Raw genomic sequence first — 19,899 nt, forward strand, 5'->3', positions numbered from 1 at the left:
AATACCCTCATCTTTGGTGGTCTACAGCTTTGCACCCATCTTCTATTGGGTATTTATTTATTTAACTGCAGTGCAGTGACCTATACAGGTATGTGCTTGTCTTGTAGAAACGCCATATTGATGTGTGTGATGTTTTTTACTTATCTTAGTTTGCATGGCATTTCAAGCTTTTATCAGATCTCTCATACAGTCTGCCGAGAGATTATTTGGGCAAAGACTTGTACGGTCAGTTTTATTTGCGCAGTTCTAATTGTAAAGCGTGGATACATGATGTTCGTAATCTGGACACTTACAATTTCTCGCTGAGAATTTGCTCAAACTGGTGCTTGTTGTATTTAATGTATTTTGCCTTGTTTTTGGTGAATTCGCCGCTTCCATATTTGTCGTAAAGTTTAAAGTATGCGTTCATAATTAACTTTTTAATTTCGCCAGAAAGATATGCTCGCAAATTGACATCGGTGATGTTATACTTTTCATAATTCCGCAATGCATCCTCGAATGATTCATTGAAGTTCTTGAACAACTCCTTTATCTGTTCCTTTTCTTTGCTTGACATTCCCGATCCTGAGTGCCCTGAAACTGCGTTCGTGGTGGTGATAGTAGTCATGTCACGGATAATAATATACGATGCATAATTCCAGTCATCGAGGAAGAGTTTCAAGAATCGCTTCTTCAATCTGTTCAAACGCTCAATTCCGAGATTGCCCAAGCTAGTGAATAACTGTTGTGAGCGGTTGACAATCGTCTCAATCAAAATGGTGTTCTTGATAAGATAGTAGCCTTGCATCGACTTCTTCAAGCTCACGTCTGACTTTAACCCAATTTCAATGTTGATGATAATCGAGTCGATATAGTCACTTATGAAACACGATAACAAGTGCTCAGGAGCTGTTTCATCGATGTCATCGCTGATATTAGGTATAACGGATGTGTACACACTGATAAATCTTACGGGTGGCTTGAGGTTCAACCATGACCCAAGCTTCATTCCATTGATCAACTTTAAAAGCGAAATGTTATATTCTGAGAGCTTACGAATTCTAGAAATCAATTCCACAACAGTTTCGGTAGCATTCAAGTCCGTTAGCTTTTCTACTGACTTCACTCTATTCTCACTGTATTCTATTAATTCACGGAATATATCACTGGATATGTTAATTAATTGATGATAGTTTTCATTGAATGCTGGGAAACTACGCACGTCGATATTATTCACATTCAAGAATTTTTCAAAATGATTTAAATTTTCAATTGTCTCTAATATAAGCAAGTCATTATTTAATACCTTTGATTGCCTCAGAAATTTATTAAAGTTTGCAATTACCTCAGCGTAGCTTTCATTGATTGCCCTACGGACAATATCAAGCATAAACATATCTTTTGCACTTGCACTCAAATTGATTTTGGATCCCACGTCATTAAGCAACCCTATTTCAGCCTTAATGGCCTTGATCATCTCATTATTGTATCTATTTATTCCATTGGATCCCTTTTCATAAGGAATGTTAGAGTTTCTCTTTATTGGTTTAGTAGGCTCCTCATGAGGCCTTATTGTTTCCACTAACTTCATTGATTGGCTCCTCATAAATATTTTGTCAATAGTGCTTTGACCATTCATTGACGAGCTGTAGAAGTACTGAAAAATGAGTATAATTTCGTTCAACTTATTCGTTCCTAAATCGTTACTCTTGAGTACTTTTTGGAAATAGTTCTCCAAATTCAATTCGGACTTGTCAATTAAATTTTCAAAATTAATTAGTATCCCTTTGAATCGTTTGATATTACTTTTCATCTCTTTTAATAATATTTTCGATCTGGCCAACGTATCAATAAATTTCTTTAATCCAATTAGCTCTATCGAATTATTCAAAACCGACTCATATTTGGAGGTTTCTGATGCATAATTCGAGACCTCTGACAACAAGCTCAATCCCGAATCAAGCTGATTCCTGTTCTCATTCAATTTATTGACGTCTTTCAATATAGGCTTAATCTTAATGGATGCTGTTGATGATTTAGTCGAGATCTTATTCAACGATCTAGAAATCGATGTGAATAACTCTTTAGACTTAATCAAATTCTGATTCAAGACTGCAACATCTGCTTCGTCTATATCGACATTGAATGACATGTTCCCTCTGTTGTTTTCTTCTATAAATTCAAGTATACTCCACGATACTAGTGTTTATTATGTTCTTGTATATCGTGTGGTATAAACACGACCTCTATATAAATTTTATAATGTGACTAATAGACTTAAGCTTATATCTGATCCATTAGACATGTTTGTACCTCTTGATCGGGTTTATGATACCCCAGATGATGTCGAGGACCTTGTTAATGAATTGGAAGAAAGCACATTATTAAAAAAATACGGAAGGTGTAAAAAATTTAGCAACATCATCAATAATACAGATCAAGAAATAACTAGTTGGAAATTTAACGAATGGGATTATTATAGCAAAAAAGAGACAAGAAAATTACCGTGCAATGCTAGAGGTTTATTCACTGTTGGTAACGAGATAGTTGTCAGAGGATATGACAAATTTTTTAACGTCGATGAGGTTCCCGAAACTAAATTTGATTTTTTGAAGAATAATACGACAGGCCCATATGATTTAACATTAAAGGAAAATGGGTGTATTATTTTTATATCAGGTTTGCTGAACGGAGATCTTGTTGTTTGTTCCAAGCATTCAACTGGACAAAGGGATGACTTGACCAGAAATCATGCCATTCAAGGTGAAATCGAGATTGAAAAACAATTGCATAAAATTAACAAGTCAAAAAAAGATTTGGGGCTTTTGCTATATAGCTTAAATGTAACTGCAGTAACCGAGTTATGTAATGATGAGTTTGAAGAGCACGTATTGCCATATTCAAAGGAAGCTTCAGGATTATATTTGCACGGATTAAATTTCAATACAAGAAAATTTAAGACCTACCCAATTCAAAGAGTGAACGACTTCGCTCTTGAATGGGGGTTCAAACCTGTTGACTATTTTCAAAAGAATTCATTTGACGCCCTATGGGATTGCTTGCAAGAAGCAGCAAAAACAGGAACTTATGATAATCGTGAAGTCGAAGGTTTTGTTATCAGATGTCAGTTAAATGGAGATGATTTTTTCTTCAAGTTTAAGTTTGAAGAACCTTACTTACTATATAGACAGTTTAGAGAAGTTACTAAAAGCTTTATAAGCAATAAGTTGCCAATCAGTGCAATTATAGCGAAAGTTAAGAAGCATAAGTACATTACGTTGAAATATCTTGACTTTATTAAAACATTATTTGATAATGAGCCATCTTATAAGGATAATTTTTTAAATGGTTTTGGTATTATTAAAATTCGACAATTATTTTTGAAAGAAAATGGGTTGAATGAAACGAGTGGAATGGAGTTGATAGAATATGATAGCTTAGATAGCAAGCTCAAGGAACTATCCTTAGTTGATGAGCCTACATCGTATAAATATGTGCTTATCCCCATTTCCACCATTGGGTGTGGTAAAACTACAGTTTTTCAAACAGTACTTAATTTATTTCCAAATTGGGCACATGTTCAGAACGATAATATAGCAAATAATTCTACCAAAAATAAACTAGTTGTTCAGTGTTTAACAGAATTGGCACAACCAAATACATCTCTAGTGTTTTGTGATAGGAATAATCATCAAAAAAGAGAGCGTCAACAACTATTTGAACAGTTTCTCAGCTTGAAAGACAGTTATTTGTCTGCAGATGTTGGCTTAAAGTTTATCGCCATTAACTTTGTGGATAATTCTTTAGACAAGAAAGAATTATTTGACATTACATATGATAGAATTAGCAAAAGAGGTGATAATCATCAATCCATTAAATTCAACACTGATGCTAAGCTAGCAAATCAAGTAATGAACGGTTTTATAAAGAGATTTCAAAGATTAGATACTAGTCAAGAGCCTGATAATCAATTTCATCTAGTTATAGATATGAAGCTCTCCGAAAATTCTTCTTTGTGCAATGCTAAAACCATTGTTAACGAATTAAAGCAATTTTCCAATTTGATTGATACGGTGCCATCAGACTATGATTTTGAAGATAGTTTCAACAAAGCATTAGATTATAAGCCTGACTTCACGAAGACTTTTGGAAAGCCTGAAAAAAATAAGAAAAAGGGCGCGAGTTCTATGCAGCAGAAAAAAGCGAAAAAGAGCATAGTCTATTACGGTGTTCAAATTGACACTCAGAAAGTGAAAAGTATTATCCACTCTAAAATAGAAACTAACCCTGCTTGGGTCGAGCTTACTAATAGTGGAAGGGTTCAAGATGAATTTCACATTACTTTATCCCATGTTAGCGCTGCTAGACAAGATCAAAGGCAGCGTGATATTTGGGAAGACTTAAATAAGAAGTTTAACTCGGAGTCTATTTTAACTAAGTATGATGGAAGAGATATTATGCTGTTGGACTTTTATTGTGATATTAAATTCAACAAGTTAATCATAGCGCAAGATACCTTAATATGCGTTGACGCTTCCATTATTGAATCGTTTAATGCAGATCATGATGTTGTTGACCTCAAGTGTTCAAATGCTTATCCTCATATTACTATAGGTACAATGAAACCTGAAATAAAGCCTTTTCAATCAAATATAATCCTCAAGAAGTTGTTTGATAGTCATGGTTATGAATTGAAGGATGGAGTCTATGATATTGAGGACTCGTATGTGGAAGTAATCAATTTTGACGATAGTGCAAAATTAGAAAAAATGATGTGTTTCGTTCATTTTTAGCATACTATGTACATGTATATAAATTATTTATAGATTTATTTCGATATTTCTTTATTATCTTTAACAACTAATTCATTGATAACTGCCATTGCAGTGTACAATCTATTCTCCGCTTCTTCAAAAACGATCGAATTATCACTATAGAATATCTCGTCGTCTACCTCTTCTTGATGTCTTGGTAAACAGTGCATAAATCTCCAATTGGAATTCACGTTTCCTCTTGAAATTAAATCCTTGGTGATTTGAAAATCTTTGAACTGCTTTAATTTCATTTGCTTTTCTGCCTCTTCCCCCATAGATATCCATGTGTCTGTCACTATGACATTAGCATCCTTCAATGCTTGTGTTGGTTCATGGACAATTTCAAAATTAACATTCTGTTCTTTTGCTATTTGATTAGCTTTTTCGGTTACGAGAGAGTCAAAACTTATTGATTCTGGAATTGCAATGCTCACATGCATACCCAGTTTTAAAGCTGCAATACTCAAGTCATTAATAACGTTGTTCGCATCCCCTATCCAAGCCAATTTTAACCCTTTTATATTACCGTTGAACGATTCCTTAATTGACAAAATATCAGTTATGGCTTGTAATGGATGATATCTATCACATAATGAGTTGATTATTGGCACAGAAGAATCTTTGCACAAATCTAATATTTCCTGATGTTTATTAACTCTGGCAAAAATACATGAAGTCATTGACGAGATAACTCTTGTGGTATCATACAATGATTCGTTGACTCCTAATTGGATATCGTCCTTACCTAAAAACATAGCATGGGCTCCAAAAAAGGCTGCTGCTCCTTCAGTACTGATTCTGGTTCTGGTCGATCTCTTCGAAAATAATAATGCAACCACTTTTCCTAATAACTTATTATGGTTTTCCTGAGCATTCTCGTTAGATTTGTACTGAGCTTTAAAATTTGAAGCTTGTTGAACTAAAGATTCTAACTCTTGAACCAGTAAATCTTGGATACTAACCAAATGATGAGGATACATTTATGTGATTAAAATGTCTTATTTATGAATATAAGAAAGGATTGCAAAAAAATTTAACGGGCTATTATTGCACCAATTTATAGTTCCAACGGCACTATTATGACTCAAATCCAATTGGGTAATCCAGAATTAAGCGCGGTGACAGATCAGTATTCTATATTTTACTCTGCTAAGTATTTGTAGTACCAGTATATGATTCTATTAAAGCAGATCAAATGAAGAAGAGGCAATAGTACAATCATTGCTTTAAAATTCTTTGGATTTAGGCGCTTAGATGTGTTTTGAGTTTCATCCTGGCTATATAGCAACAGCATAGTGAACGGCCAAACTTGGTCTACAATGATTTCTGTATGCAGGTCAACTCTGGTATATATTTCAGCAATGCTGACTAAGGGCCCTATAGCTTTCTTTAAGTTGGCAAGTATGGCAATTACAAGAGCTAAAAGTACTACTGTTAAGGCAGAAATATCGAACGGGGTGAGTTCTCCCAAGAAGGTTGTTAAAACTACCAAAGTTAGTAAAACGAATAGTAGGACACCACCATCACCAAAGAAGAAGCCTCATCTTGAAGACTTGCTAGGGCATATCGAGATACCGACAGATAATAAATTACCGGCTTCATATTTAGAATACTACGATTCTGAGTTTGCTAAGGGTTTGAATTGGGTTGTTGAGAAAGATCCTTCATTGTACCCAGTCATAGTACACCAAAACTTTGAACATTTCAAAAGGAAGGAATCCGAAGAATCACTAAGCGATGATGAGATCATATTGAAGTACTGGTATGCATTAATTTCAAGTGTTATTAGTCAGCAGATATCTGGACTGGCTGCAAAGTCGATTGAAGGGAAATTTAGGGCACTCTTTGAAGATGGAAAACCGACTCCAGCGAAAACTCTTTCCAAGAGCCTTGAAGAACTCAGAAGTGCAGGTTTATCGAACCAAAAACTGAATTATATTACACATATTAGTCAAGTTTTCAGTGATCCAAATTCAAATTTATCTAAGATTGAGTTCTACAAAGAAAATTCTGTTGATCAGGTTATTGAGGAACTAACTTTATTGAAGGGAATAGGTTTGTGGTCAGCGAAGATGTTTGCACTTTTCACATTAAATAATCTTAATGTATTTGCCTACGATGATTTGGGTATTGCAAGAGGTGCTGCAAAATATTTGATAAGGAGACCAGAGTATCTTCAAAAAATCAAAGCGGAAGTTAATGCTGATGAAGAATTAAAAAAGTTATTGAAACGAAAATCAAAGTTCGAATCATCGAAAGGTAAGAGAGATTGGGTTCCATATCATGATGAGTATATCAAATACTTAGGATTAGAATTTAGTCCTTACCAGCTGGTGATAATGCTTATATTTTGGCGACTTGGTTCAACCAACATCGATGTCTTGGAAAATACTGGTGTAAGATAAAAAAATATATAATATAAAAACGTTTCAAATTATGTATGTTACTAAAATAAATGTTAAACAGAGGATCTTAAGTGATGCCTTTAACGAATTCGAATTGCTCTTTGGCGAATTATCTTCCTTACTGTCCTTATCGTTGTTATCTTTATCGTCATCTCCTGGTTCACCTCCAATCGAGATATGCTTATTTTTTTTGCCGTTGTTGTCTTTGATCTTTCTTAATTCCCGCTCGATTTCATCAAACCCATAATCTAAATTACTTTTCAAAAACTGTAAATCTTCTTCAGAGAATCCTTGCGTTATCAAATATTCTATAAGCAGATCAACGTCGATTTCAATTTCACTGCGGTCATTGCCTGATTGAGCTGCTTCAATTTCCTCCTCTGCATTGAGGGCTAAATAATCTTTGATCCATGATTTCTTTGAATACAAAACAACTCTTGGTTTCTTAGAATCTGAAAATCTTGGAGGTGTAATGGCGGTTGTTTCCAGTGCTGAATCGTCCCAGGTTCCTGATGGGTTTTCCGTTTGCGATTCATCATCCTCAACATCTCTAGCCCTATTTTGTGATTGGGCATGAAACACAAAGTTTTTAGCTCTTTCTCTGTGGGGATATACATTCAGGAGCTCCTTATAGGCTGATCCACTCTTTCTACCATCCATCTGATGCAATTCGTCTCTTGCAGACAACAGCTTGTATCCTTTGTATGGCACCCTCCCAGAGGACACATCCTTGGTGGAAGCCATTCCTAAAGAATAGATTATAACTATAAGAAATATAAAGTTCATGATATATGGTATTCTGCTACTTAACGTCTAAAAACAAGTATCTAATACAATTTAGAGAGATATGCAAACAGTATATATGTTGGCTTTGTGAATATTTCGCAGCTACACAATGCGGCTACTCTTTTTGTACCAATTGGATATTTATTTGTACCATTCCTTTGTAAACTTTGTATATGTGTACTCAACATATCTTATATTATATTATTTCAGCTATATTCTAAAATTTAGCTTCTATTTTTTTACCTGAACTATATTCTTAAATCTTTAAGAATATTTTTTGTTTGACGTGAAAGATGCAAATTACATATTTTTGCGGCAATTTTGAAAATTTACTTCTCATAGAATTTTGGTTAAACGAATCCTCACTTACTAAAGGCTATTAATAGTAGTACACATATGGAATTCTATATATCGCTTATTAACTATATACATATTACAGAAGACTCACGTCAGAATGTAATCTGGAACAAAAGTTGCTTTTGCCGTTTACAGCCATTCGTCACCTAAGTTATATTAGGTGAGCATTGCAGTACAAAAAACAACATCAGATATCAATGTAGTCAGGGGTCATGTAAATGGGTCAGATCACGAGTAGCTTTGTAGAAACAATACAAAAAACACCATCTATAGAGACTATGCTCGTTTCGCATCACCAGCAGCACTTACGTTCCTACATTTGTTGGGATGGCTGGCTGTACGCGATGCCAGGGGTAAATGAAAGTTTGATACACAAAGACTAAAAACTCAAAATGTCATATCTAATTGTCTGCACTGCTCATTTAATATAACACATTATTTCCATGACCACTTAGGCCCATATATACTATTGCAGTCTCAAAAAAGACAATATTAGCATTTTAAAATTCTGTACGATTTTCAGAGAAGCACTCTCCAATGATGCAATCTTTTTGTAAGCTGCCATATGTAATATACTTTCCGATGCCGATAAACGTCAATTAAAATAATAAAATAAAAAATAGTGAAAAAATAACTACAGAGATGCTTTCAGGGGAGTATATGGTTCCTACGAAAGTGTATCTTGATATATACGTCCAGCGGTGTGCTGGAACAAGGGATTGAAAACAGCCGATATGACATACCAGGTGTGGCAATATATCGCTAAATTAGGTAGTAGATCTCCTAATTTTGTAACCATAACCAACCCCAAAAATGCTACTATCTCTGTTTATAGCCTAAGCACTAGTATTTCGAGAAAGTAATACTTCCAGCAATCTTTATTGTATTCAACATTATATGCACACCGGAGATAATTCCACTTTTAAACTGCAACCGGCATTTCCACAGCCTTAAATGCTAAAAGTTTTTTAGACAGGGTTCTTTTAAGAAGATTGAAATTATAGTCTCAGGTCATTTATCTATATTGCTAGCATCACATTCGCTTACAAACTAGTAGCAGTCGAGGATTTGACCGACAAAGCACGATATTTTGGAAATTTCAAACCCAATAAAATTACACGCTGATACAAACAACCCTTAATTGAGGTCTTTGACAGAAATTAATAATAAGACAGAAAGTGCTTCAAAACGTGAATTTATATCGAGGAACGGTATACGTAGAGAAAGAGATAGATTGACTAGCAAATTTGGATTGAAATAAGCAGAATTTTAATTTGTTTGTTTTTAAGTTTGCTAATTATTTTGGTATAGGACATAGCAGACAAAGCCGAGAACAACACTGATAATATGGCAGAAAATTCATTTCTGCAATCTTCGACTCGAAGGAACTCTATGACGTCGCTCTCAACGGCAAATTCATACAATACTGTGTCGACAACAGCCCGGAGCATGTCGACGGAGCACTTGACTAATTTAGATGATAAATTTACGAAAAAATCGATAAAGAAACTGCCGACATCTATGCTTAATCCGGCCGATAAGTTTCATAAGACTAACACTGGAACATATTATTTTCCGAATGGTGAGATCTTTCGTCCACGTATGACGCCATCAAAGAGACATAGACCAGGGAAGATTACAGGGTCATCACGTAATAATTCCATGACTAAGGATCCAACTGCCGGCTACGTACTACACTATACTCCATCGTCAGGAACCCCCGAAATTCCCAGATCATCATCGATGGTATCAATGCAATCCGCTAACTCAACATCAAGTCCAGTTCCGAATGCTTACGTTTCGAAGTCGTCGTCATTTACTAATTTGAGAAGGAGCAATAAACAAAACTTAGCTCAGTCATTACGATCCAATAAGATTGACACTCCGACTAATATAAATATTCAAAATCTTGCTCCTGTTAGTGGTCAGGCGTCTACTCCACATCATGCACCATCACCTACAACATCAACCTTATTAAGTCCCCCAGTACAGAATACAAAGAGTTTCCAAACAAACAATGTTTTAAGAGATAGTGAATGCATTCCAGAAGCATTTAAAATTTCTGATAACATTTATTCTGGTGGGCAGCCTAACCATCCACAAGTAACAAATATTAATCATAATAGACCGGTTCCCGCATCTTCTGATTCAAATTTATCTTCTTTATCAAACTATAATTTAAATAGGTCATCTTCTAATACCCCACAGACATCTATCAACACTTCTATAGATATTGAGGAGGCACCAGAGGGATATGTTAAATGCATCAAATATGAAAATAAGAATATGGCTGATGATGTGTTACAAAAGACAAGCTCATTAGAAAGTATTAAAGAGACCGAGCTTCATAGAATTGAAGAAGTCCCTAGAATCAATGTACAGAAAGATGAGATACCGGTCGATGCTAGGCCTGCATCGGATCACCAAAACGAGTCATTTGAAAGGATGCAAGACCCAGCAAAGGGATACACATCAGATAATCTACATAATCTAGAACCCGAGCATACAATGCAAGACCATTATAATGAAACGATTAGTGACCATGCTAAGCAGTATTCTGATGAAAATATAAAGCATTTTGAAGAGTCTACATTAGAATCTATTCAAAAGTCTCATCAAGCTTGCACGCCCACGCCATTGCATGACGAGATGATTGCTAAAGAATCCTCTAGAGACATACTCCCTGAACCTGATAGAGATTTGGTGGAGGAGGTGTGCCAGCCAGCAAAATCTAAAGAGGGTATTTCCCAACTTCAAGATCTGGAACAAGGTAGTGAAGAGTCGGATATTATTGCCGAGTATTCAGCTGAATCAGAATCAGATTCTGAATCTGAACTCTTAAATAAAATTCCTAAGCCTACATTAGGTATGATTGATGCCAATGATTCGTCTGACTTTTCTCAAGACGATATAAATTGTACTCATACACAAGTTGATTCAGACACTGAAGATTTAAGTACATTACATGATATGTCGGAAGATAAGTCTAGGAATAATTCTCCGACTAAACATACTTTGGTTTTTGAGCATTCAAATAGTGATGATTTTAAGACTCCAGAAGGTTCTCCTGATGTCGATGATTCGGAATTGTTGAACAATACAGAAAAGGCTAAAAATGTAGAAGAACTGAATAATATGAATAATGAAAAATTTGGTGACACTAAGGAAGGAATTGTTGAACCTGATAAGCAATCGCCTGATGCTCAGGACGTCGAAAAGTCTGCACCTTATACTGCTTCTCAATCAGGTTCGCCAGGACCCGAGTCTCCAAAGCCAAAAAATTTCTTTGACTTTCATAAGGATGATGCATTTGACAAGTTTTTGAACGATGACCAAGTTGAAGTCCCACCAAGAGGTGATGTTGCAGTTGTTGGCGATAAAATAAGAAAGCATGAGAGATCGGTCTCCTCGATTAGTTCATTTAATTCTATATTGCATAGTGAATTTGAATCGCCAAGTAAATCAAATGGATTATTTTCTAAATCGCCTAGGCAAATGTCTCCAAGAATACCTCATAATCATTCAAATTCTATTGAAAGAGCTTTTAATACTGATATTAAAAACTCAGGGGTTGAAGAAAAGGCTTTGCCTATCACCCCGACTAAAGGGCATTTTCTAATTGAAAAGTCTTTACCCGCTTCCCCCAAGGACAATTCTGTGTCACCAGATCATGCTTCACCAAATGTTGGACCATCACAATTGATTGTTTCAGACGGTAGCTCTTCACCTGCTCACGTATCTGAACCTGGTGCCGTGAAAATCCCGACATCAAACTCAATGCTCTTAGATTCTACCATTGATAAGAGTGGCGACGGTAATTCAAACAAACATCCGATAAAAAAAGGTTCTATGCTTGATGTTGTAACTGCTGACTCAAATATGTTAAAAAGGAAGCCTCCTTCAAAAGCACAGGAGCAGATATCGGATAAAGCTTCACTAAAACCAACTGATAAAATTCCTAAGGTAAAGTCATTTAGAAACTTGAGTGGGGGCACAAAATTGAAGAAGTCTTCATCTACGGCAAATTTCAAAGCATTTTTCAAGAAACTTTTTCCGTTGCCATCAGCAAACTCTTCATCATCGACTTCATCTGAAAGTAAGAGCTTGCAGAACCCAAAAATATCACAGACAAATATTTCACAAGATACATCATCTTTTACTAAGCCTAAAAAATTGAATAAAAGTAAGCGGTCCTTTTCATTTGCGAATTTGAAACTGGCAGGCTTCAATAACAAATCACATGGATCTGCGAATGAACCAAAGATTACCATAGAACCGCAACAAGATCAAAAAGAGGCCAGACCGATTCTGTGCGTTCTTGACAATGAAATCATACCACAAACCGAGAGTTTAACGATCACTAAGTTACCAACTATTGAAAGAGATGATAGTCTATTTGAAGATATGTTTACAAATTTTGATGAAGATTTTAATAGGGCCAATTCGACTAAGAGTAAGGTTCCAGCTAATTCAATTAACGAATTGTTTATTAAAGATGACGAATTGACTAGAGATCAAATCGAAGATCAGCAGAAAAGAGATAACAATCAAATTTCTGATGATATTGATGAAGACGAGACAAAGTCAACATCGTCTGATGCATTCTCTATGGTGAATTCTGATGAAATCTATATTGATGACAACATAAGATATTTGCAAGACGAATTAATATGGCCAATAGACAATGATGAATTCACTTCAATCGAAGACTATAGTGTTTTAAGTAGGTCTGGAACTGTGAAGACAAGGTTAAATCCAGAAAATAATGAAGAGCAAGGAGAAAGTACTGTTGAAACTATAGTGGTTGATAATGAGCAATTAACGAGCTTATTTGATAATTTATCAGAGTTACAAAAAAGAAGACTTCCAATTCACTTGAAGCATATTGGCCAATTCAAGGATTCAAAGATTTTAGAAATTAGCATTAGAAAATTCGAAAGCATTCCTGACTTATCAAATTTAGGAATAGTAAACAGACAACTTAATTCAATTTTGAAGAAGAAGCTTGGATCTTCAGAAAACAAGAAGGTTCAATTCTCGAATAAGATTTCGATTAATGAGACATTTTCACCTGATATGTATAAACGTTATAATAAGTCTGTTACTCAATACACTTTAACTGGATCAATGGAAATTAACAAGATTAAAAATGAGCTCAACACTTACAAGTGTAATGAAATGTTGGTTCATGAGCATTCTCAGAACAATACTCATTTTTTCTATTAGTGATAGACCTGGTTATTTATCCTTAAATTTTAGTTCCTCCGTACGTATTAGATATACATGTATTAAATTTAAATGACGATTATTTACTTTAACTGCCACGATATGTAGTATAACTATGATTGGTTAATAATAACGGAATATGGTAATGTTTATCAGGAGGATTAGTTACTTCGAACACAACTTCAACGAATGGAAAGAACGTTCTGTTGTTCTCTTTCAAATTGTGAAAGTACTTTCCAGTTAAGAATTTTATTTTGTAAATACCCGGTGTAAGTTTGTTCCAACTGTTACCCTCTATACCAATACTTAACTTTTCTTTAGCATCAAGATTTGGGTCATTAACCCAAGTTTTTATTCTCCCATCATTATCAGTTTTTGCCATAGCGAACGGTTTAGAATCAACAACTTCGTAAGCTGATTCATCATTAGGGTCCTTTGTTAAAGGTGAAATGTAATAGATGGAGCAAGTAACATTAGCTGCAGGCCTACCGATACTTGTATCTAGTATATGACATGTAATTGGATCTACTGACATATTATAGCGAGTTGGTTGTAATAAAAGAAAAATCAAATAGATAAGAATTTTAGATTATTGAGTATCATATAAATAATCGGAGATCTCCGAAATAATCAACTAAATTATAATACACAAATTTACTAATTAACAAGATTTATATTAACCTATATAAGACCATTCTATTACCTTGGAGTCATATTCCCAGTCTTTCCTGTCATTAAATTCATTAGTAAGGATCCAATCAATGATGCCATTAATTAATCTATAGTGTACATCTCCTATAAGATTATTAGAATGGATCTTGAAAATTCCCAAGTAGCTTTCGATATTCAACACCGTAGTTCTATCTTCATTTATTTTATGTAATTTGAGTATGTTTAAGCAATATCTCAAATGATCGGTCAATTGGTAAAGGTTATGCGGATTTACATCCTGATTTCGGGACACGTCAATTAATCTATATTTGATATGCAAAAGGTGTCGTATGGAATGAAATATTTCATGCTTGGTATCCCTGATATTTTGTTGACTATTTGGATCAAGCGGCCCAGATAGCAACTTCAAATGAGCTGAGTTTTCGATTAAATGCTTAACTTTCGAGTAGTTATAAATATCAGCTAATTTGAAAGGAGATTGACCATACTTCAACATCCACACAATAAATTCTAATGTCAATTGAAATTCTTCAATTGCTTGTAATGTCACACCAGTATTGCTACCCCGAGAATGAACTTGGTTGACTTCCAAAATTTGAACTTCTGAATCAGATATAACACCTTCGTCAATCTCCTCAACTTCGAACTCTCTATTTACATCAAATTCTTTGTTGATTTCTGGATTTTCATCTTCTTCTGTAGGATCAGTTAAATCTATGACATTATGGCAAGACCTCAGGGGTTGTCTTAAAAGCATGCTGTCTTCTCGAAAAATACTAGGGATGAAGTCATTGTCATTATCAACATCAATAATACCAAGGTTTTGTTTGAATTTTTTTCTATCGTAATCCTTTCTTAATAATTTTGGTTCTGTGTATGTCATTGGTGTATATGCCATCTTAGGTGGCTCGTATATCCATGGACTACTCAATATGGACTTTCTAAATTCTAGCTTTTCTTTCCAAGACTCAATTTCAAGATCCAATTCATCATTATTACCAATTATACTGATATATTCAGCTAACAACTCTCTCTTACTGCTAAGATCGTTCACAACTCCCACCACCTCGACTATCTTTCCGTATGAAGTGTTGAACATTAACCCTGCCGATAAATACAAAGCTTCTTTAACTTTCACTTCAATATTCAGGGTTTTATCACCAGAGAAGTCGTCCACAGTTACAAGAACATAATTTTTTGGATTTCGTTCACCCCAATCGCTATAATCCTTGAATTTTTCGCCTATGACCTTTCCTGTAATCTTAACTTTCTTGATCGGATAATTGTTTATCATTATGAACTTATTTATATATTTATCAAACCCCTTAGACCCATAAACTTCTAGGATAGACCTACTTTTATTAATATCTGATATGAATAAAGGAATAACCTTACCGTCAGTAGGCGCCATGTGAAATACTTCTGGGACATAAAAGCATTTATTAGGGTATCGTAGGGCGATGTGGTTTTCACCGGGTGCAAAATCAATCTTATTACGAATGCTGGCACCTTCCATTGATCATCATAGTATTGATTGTGCTTTTCTAAGACGTGTCTTTCATATGCGTTTGATGTTTACATCAAAAAGTAATCAATAAATTTTGGTGATGCTTATAGACTGACACAAAAATTTTTTTTGTAGATGAGTTCTTTTATTATAAAATTTAATTAAGTAAACACTAGAAAACATGGCATTATTCCAGGTTGAAGGATGGAATTTGAAGCAAGATAAGGTAGCTATTGGTGGTGGTTCAGATAAGAAAAAGGAGAAGAAGGAAAGAAAGAAGGCGAAGAAGATAGAGCACGCTATAGTGAGAAAAGAAGAAGAGAAGCAACTACAAGCAGGGCACGAAGAACACGCTAAAACACAAGCTGAAGAGACAGAGAGTAAAAGTGGCAATACCAATGAGTCCGGTGTAAAGAAAGAAAATCCAAAGAAAAGAAAGCATGAAGAAAAGGAAGTACAAGCAGTAGTCCCTGATAAACCGTTACCAATCACTCTGAAATTAACTCCATTGCAACAAAAAATGATGGCAAAGTTATCAGGTTCTAGATTTAGATGGATAAATGAGCAGTTGTATACAATTACTTCAAAAGATGCATTGAAGTTGATCGAGGAACAACCTGAGTTGTTTGATGAATATCATCAGGGATTTAGATCCCAAGTGCAATCATGGCCGGAAAATCCTGTTGATGTATTTGTAGACCAAATTAAAACCAGAGCATCTGCTAAACCTGTTAATGCGCCAGGTGGTTTACCTGGTTTACCAAACAAGAAGGTGGTGATTGCAGATATGGGCTGTGGTGAAGCACAATTGGCCTTAGATGTTAATAACTTTACAAAACAATATAATTCTAAGAAACCTAACAAAAAGCAAAAGCAAAATCAGGGTAGGAGATTCCAAACGGGACCAAAAACCTTAGATATAGAAGTTCATAGTTTTGATTTGAAGAAGGCCAATGATAGAATTACAGTCGCTGATATCAAGAATATCCCTCTCCCTGATGGGTCATGCACAGTAGTCATATTTTGTTTGGCATTAATGGGAACAAACTTCTTAGACTTCATAAAAGAAGCCTACAGACTTTTAGCCCCAAGAGGTGAATTATGGATCGCTGAAATCAAGTCGAGATTTACTGAGTCATCCGAAGCTAAATCCATCAAACCTGAAGATATAGGCTCAGAATTCGTTGATTCCTTGAAGCTTTGTGGCTTCTTCCACAAGAAAACTGACAACGATAATAAAATGTTCACCAGATTCGAATTTTTCAAGCCTCCGCAAGATATCATTAATGAGAGAAAGGCCAAATTAGAGAGACGTAAGAAATTTGTTGAACACGAAGACGAAAAAGAGCAATTCGAGCTCAAGAGATCAGAGAAGGCTGAGGGTGAATGGTTATTGAAACCTTGTATATATAAGAGAAGGTAAATTAGAGTATGTAATTTAATAAGCGAATCCGTGATGTTTGAGAATCAAAATTCCCAATAATGTAATTTCGAACCCGACTAAACAATTTTCAAAGCTTGGTTATTTTGATCTGTATAGAAAATAACCTCCTTATGTCTATCCAGTCATTGAATTGTAGATACTTATGTTTATCAGCTTGTTCCTGGCCACTCCATAAAGGAAGATAATGCTGCACCAGCTATATAAATCACGTGACTTTTAACTAAAGCCAGCCATTTTTCAGCCATTGATAGTAAGAGTGACTGGGTAAGATCAAATCGGTCATAGACCAGCAATTAATGCTGGAAATCAGTTTAGACAAAGGTCTGAATACCTTTATATATCATGAAATGTATTTAACTATATTTTGAAAGGGAATATGTTCTTTTACTAAATTTTAGGAAAAATATAATTTACCATAATGAACGAATATTACGAACCTACATTACTATTTAGACAGAATGCGGTGAAGAAATACAGTCCAGAGCTTTCACCTGTGTCGAGTATGAGCAGCATCGACTTACCAAGATCGAATAATAGCTCATCATCGTGGTTATTAGATTACCAAAATCCTAAAGATACTGAAATTCTCAATAAGTCATGTTCATTGAACAGGTTGAACATTAAATCCAACTACTGGAAAATACCTGATAATGATATGAACTTAACTTCTATGGCGCTTCAAAGACAAGGAGATTCGAATAATTCGTTTTTAGGTATATCGAGTGCTAATAATGATTCTAATTTATTCATCTACGAATTAGATATAGCTGAGAACTATTTAACACACAATAATACCATTTCTTTGCCAAATATTCATGCAATGAAATGGGTTCCACAGATGGGCAACAATGAATTAAGTTTAATAACAGGAAATAGTAAAGGTTATGCTCACTTAGTGTCAATCCCTAACTCAAACGAGGAAGACCAATCGGCTGAAATCGTTAAGCGTTTCAATCACAGGAAGCATCTTAAATCTATAAATAAGGATCCTTCTATTGCATCTCATAATTCTACGGATATCACAAAGTTGAATTTCATGGACAAAAGTATGGACTTATTATCCATCTATGACAATAATTTGTTCTTATGGGATATTAATGGATGTGATTCGCAAATCAGACCTAAACCTATATCTATTTCCAGCATACCAGGCATAGTTAATTTTGACCCTATTCCGAGAAATTCTAATCTGGTTGGTATATGTGGGCAATTTGGTGTTTCATTGTTTGATACAAGACAACCAAAATTCAGTGTTCCATCGTCAATCATGCAGCAAGCTAATAGGAGAAAGTTAGGTGCAAATGTCATAAGATGGTCTCCTAATGATGATAATGTCTTTGCTGCATCACATATGGATGGAGTTATACGGTTGTGGGATATCAGAAAGCAAGAGTATTTTGCAAGTCTTGACGGACACCAAGGAAAAAAAATAATTAGCATAGAATGGAACGAGAATGACTTGTTCAGTGGAGGAAGAGATGGAAATATTGTGCATTGGGATTTAACCTCCGATATCTACGAATACCCTAAGCCTGATATCACGAATTGTGGTTTGAAGGAAGGATTAAATAGTGTTCGCTTCAACCCTGTGAAAAATTCGGTAGAGAAGACCATAAACCAAAGACAGTGTGGTACAGTATTACCTGCGTCGAACACTAACATTGTGGATATGTGCTCGGTTTCTTTCAGTTCGTATAACAAAGAGGATGTTAAAGTACTTTCTATTGACAGCAGCTCTTTCCTTGGATTGCATTCCAAGATTTTTGATGCCGTTAAAGTGAACATCAACTCCGAAAAGATATATTACACCGACGACGACATATCTTTACTCCTCGCCGCTCAGAAATCTAGTCTTTCGACTTTGGTCAACGATTCAGCAGAAAATGTTACTAAGCCTTTGACCATTTCCAGAATGCCTACAACCAAGATTACTGAAGATGCTGCTCTGGCCCATCCTACACCTGTTAATATTGTTCCAACTACTCCTAATATGTCCAGCGACACCTTGACCGAAGGACCAGACCAGTTTGTGGACGTAGACGATAGCATCACGATTGAAGAACCAAAATTCATGTTTTCAAACCTTAACGATTCTGTCTTTTCAGTCGACTCAAGCCACGAAATAAATTCCTCGCCACTGTCATCTGGCTCTTGTGGTTCATTTGGCGAATCTTCTTCATCCATATCTACAAATCCAACCATAGTTGAAGCTTCTCCGATATCACACAAGAGAGACCCGAGCGATATTTTCAATCTTAACACTGATTTAGACTTTGGCCTTGGCTTAAATGACTACAAATTTGACGAGTCATTAGTTGATAGGTCTTTCGATAGGATGCTTTCACTTAAGACCAATGCCACCAATTATTATAGCGTTTATAGTAGTTAATTATATCAGTATATTCGTATACCTTTAAAATGAGTCACGTGAATGTAAAATTTGATGTGTAATTTTTAGTTGTTGAATATGTAATCTTATATATTCACTTGCTTTATCATATTTCCTTGAATTAATAACAAGTAATCGTATAAGATACATATATATAGATACATCTATTGATCCTATTGATAGTGGAAATAGATTAGATTTCTTTTGTTAAGTTTGGAATTGGATTACGGTATTTTTCGGCTACCCGATAGATACACACGTTCGTACGATAGGAGACCAATCTAAGTCAAAACTAGGCAGAAAAAGTCGATTGCATAATA

The 19,899-nt window shown here is 35.0% G+C and overlaps 10 protein-coding genes across 10 annotated transcripts; 5 read left to right on the forward strand and 5 right to left on the reverse strand.

Annotated features, from left to right (window-relative positions):
• Positions 1 to 289: 289 nt before the first annotated feature.
• EXO70 (GTP-Rho binding exocyst subunit) lies at positions 290 to 2,131 on the reverse strand (the record flags this gene model as incomplete). The annotated part of the gene is made up of 1 exon (XM_015610667.1): positions 290 to 2,131. One exon carries the CDS (start codon positions 2,129 to 2,131, stop codon positions 290 to 292), a length of 1,842 nt encoding a protein of 613 aa, XP_015468475.1.
• Positions 2,132 to 2,282: 151 nt separating this feature from the next.
• LIG1 (tRNA ligase) lies at positions 2,283 to 4,772 on the forward strand (the record flags this gene model as incomplete). The annotated part of the gene is made up of 1 exon (XM_015610668.1): positions 2,283 to 4,772. One exon carries the CDS (start codon positions 2,283 to 2,285, stop codon positions 4,770 to 4,772), a length of 2,490 nt encoding a protein of 829 aa, XP_015468476.1.
• A 35-nt stretch (positions 4,773 to 4,807) lies between these two features.
• AC631_01839 (uncharacterized protein) lies at positions 4,808 to 5,773 on the reverse strand (the record flags this gene model as incomplete). The annotated part of the gene is made up of 1 exon (XM_015610669.1): positions 4,808 to 5,773. One exon carries the CDS (start codon positions 5,771 to 5,773, stop codon positions 4,808 to 4,810), a length of 966 nt encoding a protein of 321 aa, XP_015468477.1.
• Positions 5,774 to 6,196: 423 nt separating this feature from the next.
• Positions 6,197 to 7,198, forward strand: AC631_01840 (DNA-3-methyladenine glycosylase II; the record flags this gene model as incomplete). The annotated part of the gene is made up of 1 exon (XM_015610670.1): positions 6,197 to 7,198. One exon carries the CDS (start codon positions 6,197 to 6,199, stop codon positions 7,196 to 7,198), a length of 1,002 nt encoding a protein of 333 aa, XP_015468478.1.
• A 24-nt stretch (positions 7,199 to 7,222) lies between these two features.
• Positions 7,223 to 7,942, reverse strand: PGA46 (Pga46p; the record flags this gene model as incomplete). Its single annotated transcript, XM_015610671.1, has 1 exon — positions 7,223 to 7,942. The coding sequence occupies one exon, from the start codon at positions 7,940 to 7,942 to the stop codon at positions 7,223 to 7,225; it is 720 nt and encodes a 239-aa protein (XP_015468479.1).
• A 1,746-nt stretch (positions 7,943 to 9,688) lies between these two features.
• On the forward strand, positions 9,689 to 13,567 carry AC631_01842 (uncharacterized protein; the record flags this gene model as incomplete). The annotated part of the gene is made up of 1 exon (XM_015610672.1): positions 9,689 to 13,567. The coding sequence occupies one exon, from the start codon at positions 9,689 to 9,691 to the stop codon at positions 13,565 to 13,567; it is 3,879 nt and encodes a 1,292-aa protein (XP_015468480.1).
• An 88-nt stretch (positions 13,568 to 13,655) lies between these two features.
• On the reverse strand, positions 13,656 to 14,102 carry AC631_01843 (uncharacterized protein; the record flags this gene model as incomplete). The annotated part of the gene is made up of 1 exon (XM_015610673.1): positions 13,656 to 14,102. One exon carries the CDS (start codon positions 14,100 to 14,102, stop codon positions 13,656 to 13,658), a length of 447 nt encoding a protein of 148 aa, XP_015468481.1.
• Positions 14,103 to 14,243: 141 nt separating this feature from the next.
• On the reverse strand, positions 14,244 to 15,755 carry STN1 (Stn1p; the record flags this gene model as incomplete). Its single annotated transcript, XM_015610674.1, has 1 exon — positions 14,244 to 15,755. One exon carries the CDS (start codon positions 15,753 to 15,755, stop codon positions 14,244 to 14,246), a length of 1,512 nt encoding a protein of 503 aa, XP_015468482.1.
• A 172-nt stretch (positions 15,756 to 15,927) lies between these two features.
• Positions 15,928 to 17,169, forward strand: RRP8 (25S rRNA (adenine645-N1)-methyltransferase; the record flags this gene model as incomplete). The annotated part of the gene is made up of 1 exon (XM_015610675.1): positions 15,928 to 17,169. One exon carries the CDS (start codon positions 15,928 to 15,930, stop codon positions 17,167 to 17,169), a length of 1,242 nt encoding a protein of 413 aa, XP_015468483.1.
• A 439-nt stretch (positions 17,170 to 17,608) lies between these two features.
• On the forward strand, positions 17,609 to 19,579 carry DSE1 (Dse1p; the record flags this gene model as incomplete). Its single annotated transcript, XM_015610676.1, has 1 exon — positions 17,609 to 19,579. The coding sequence occupies one exon, from the start codon at positions 17,609 to 17,611 to the stop codon at positions 19,577 to 19,579; it is 1,971 nt and encodes a 656-aa protein (XP_015468484.1).
• Positions 19,580 to 19,899: the final 320 nt, after the last annotated feature.

This window comes from Debaryomyces fabryi (genome assembly GCF_001447935.2).
Source record: "Debaryomyces fabryi strain CBS 789 chromosome Unknown contig00028, whole genome shotgun sequence".
NCBI lineage: Eukaryota > Fungi > Ascomycota > Pichiomycetes > Serinales > Debaryomycetaceae > Debaryomyces > Debaryomyces fabryi.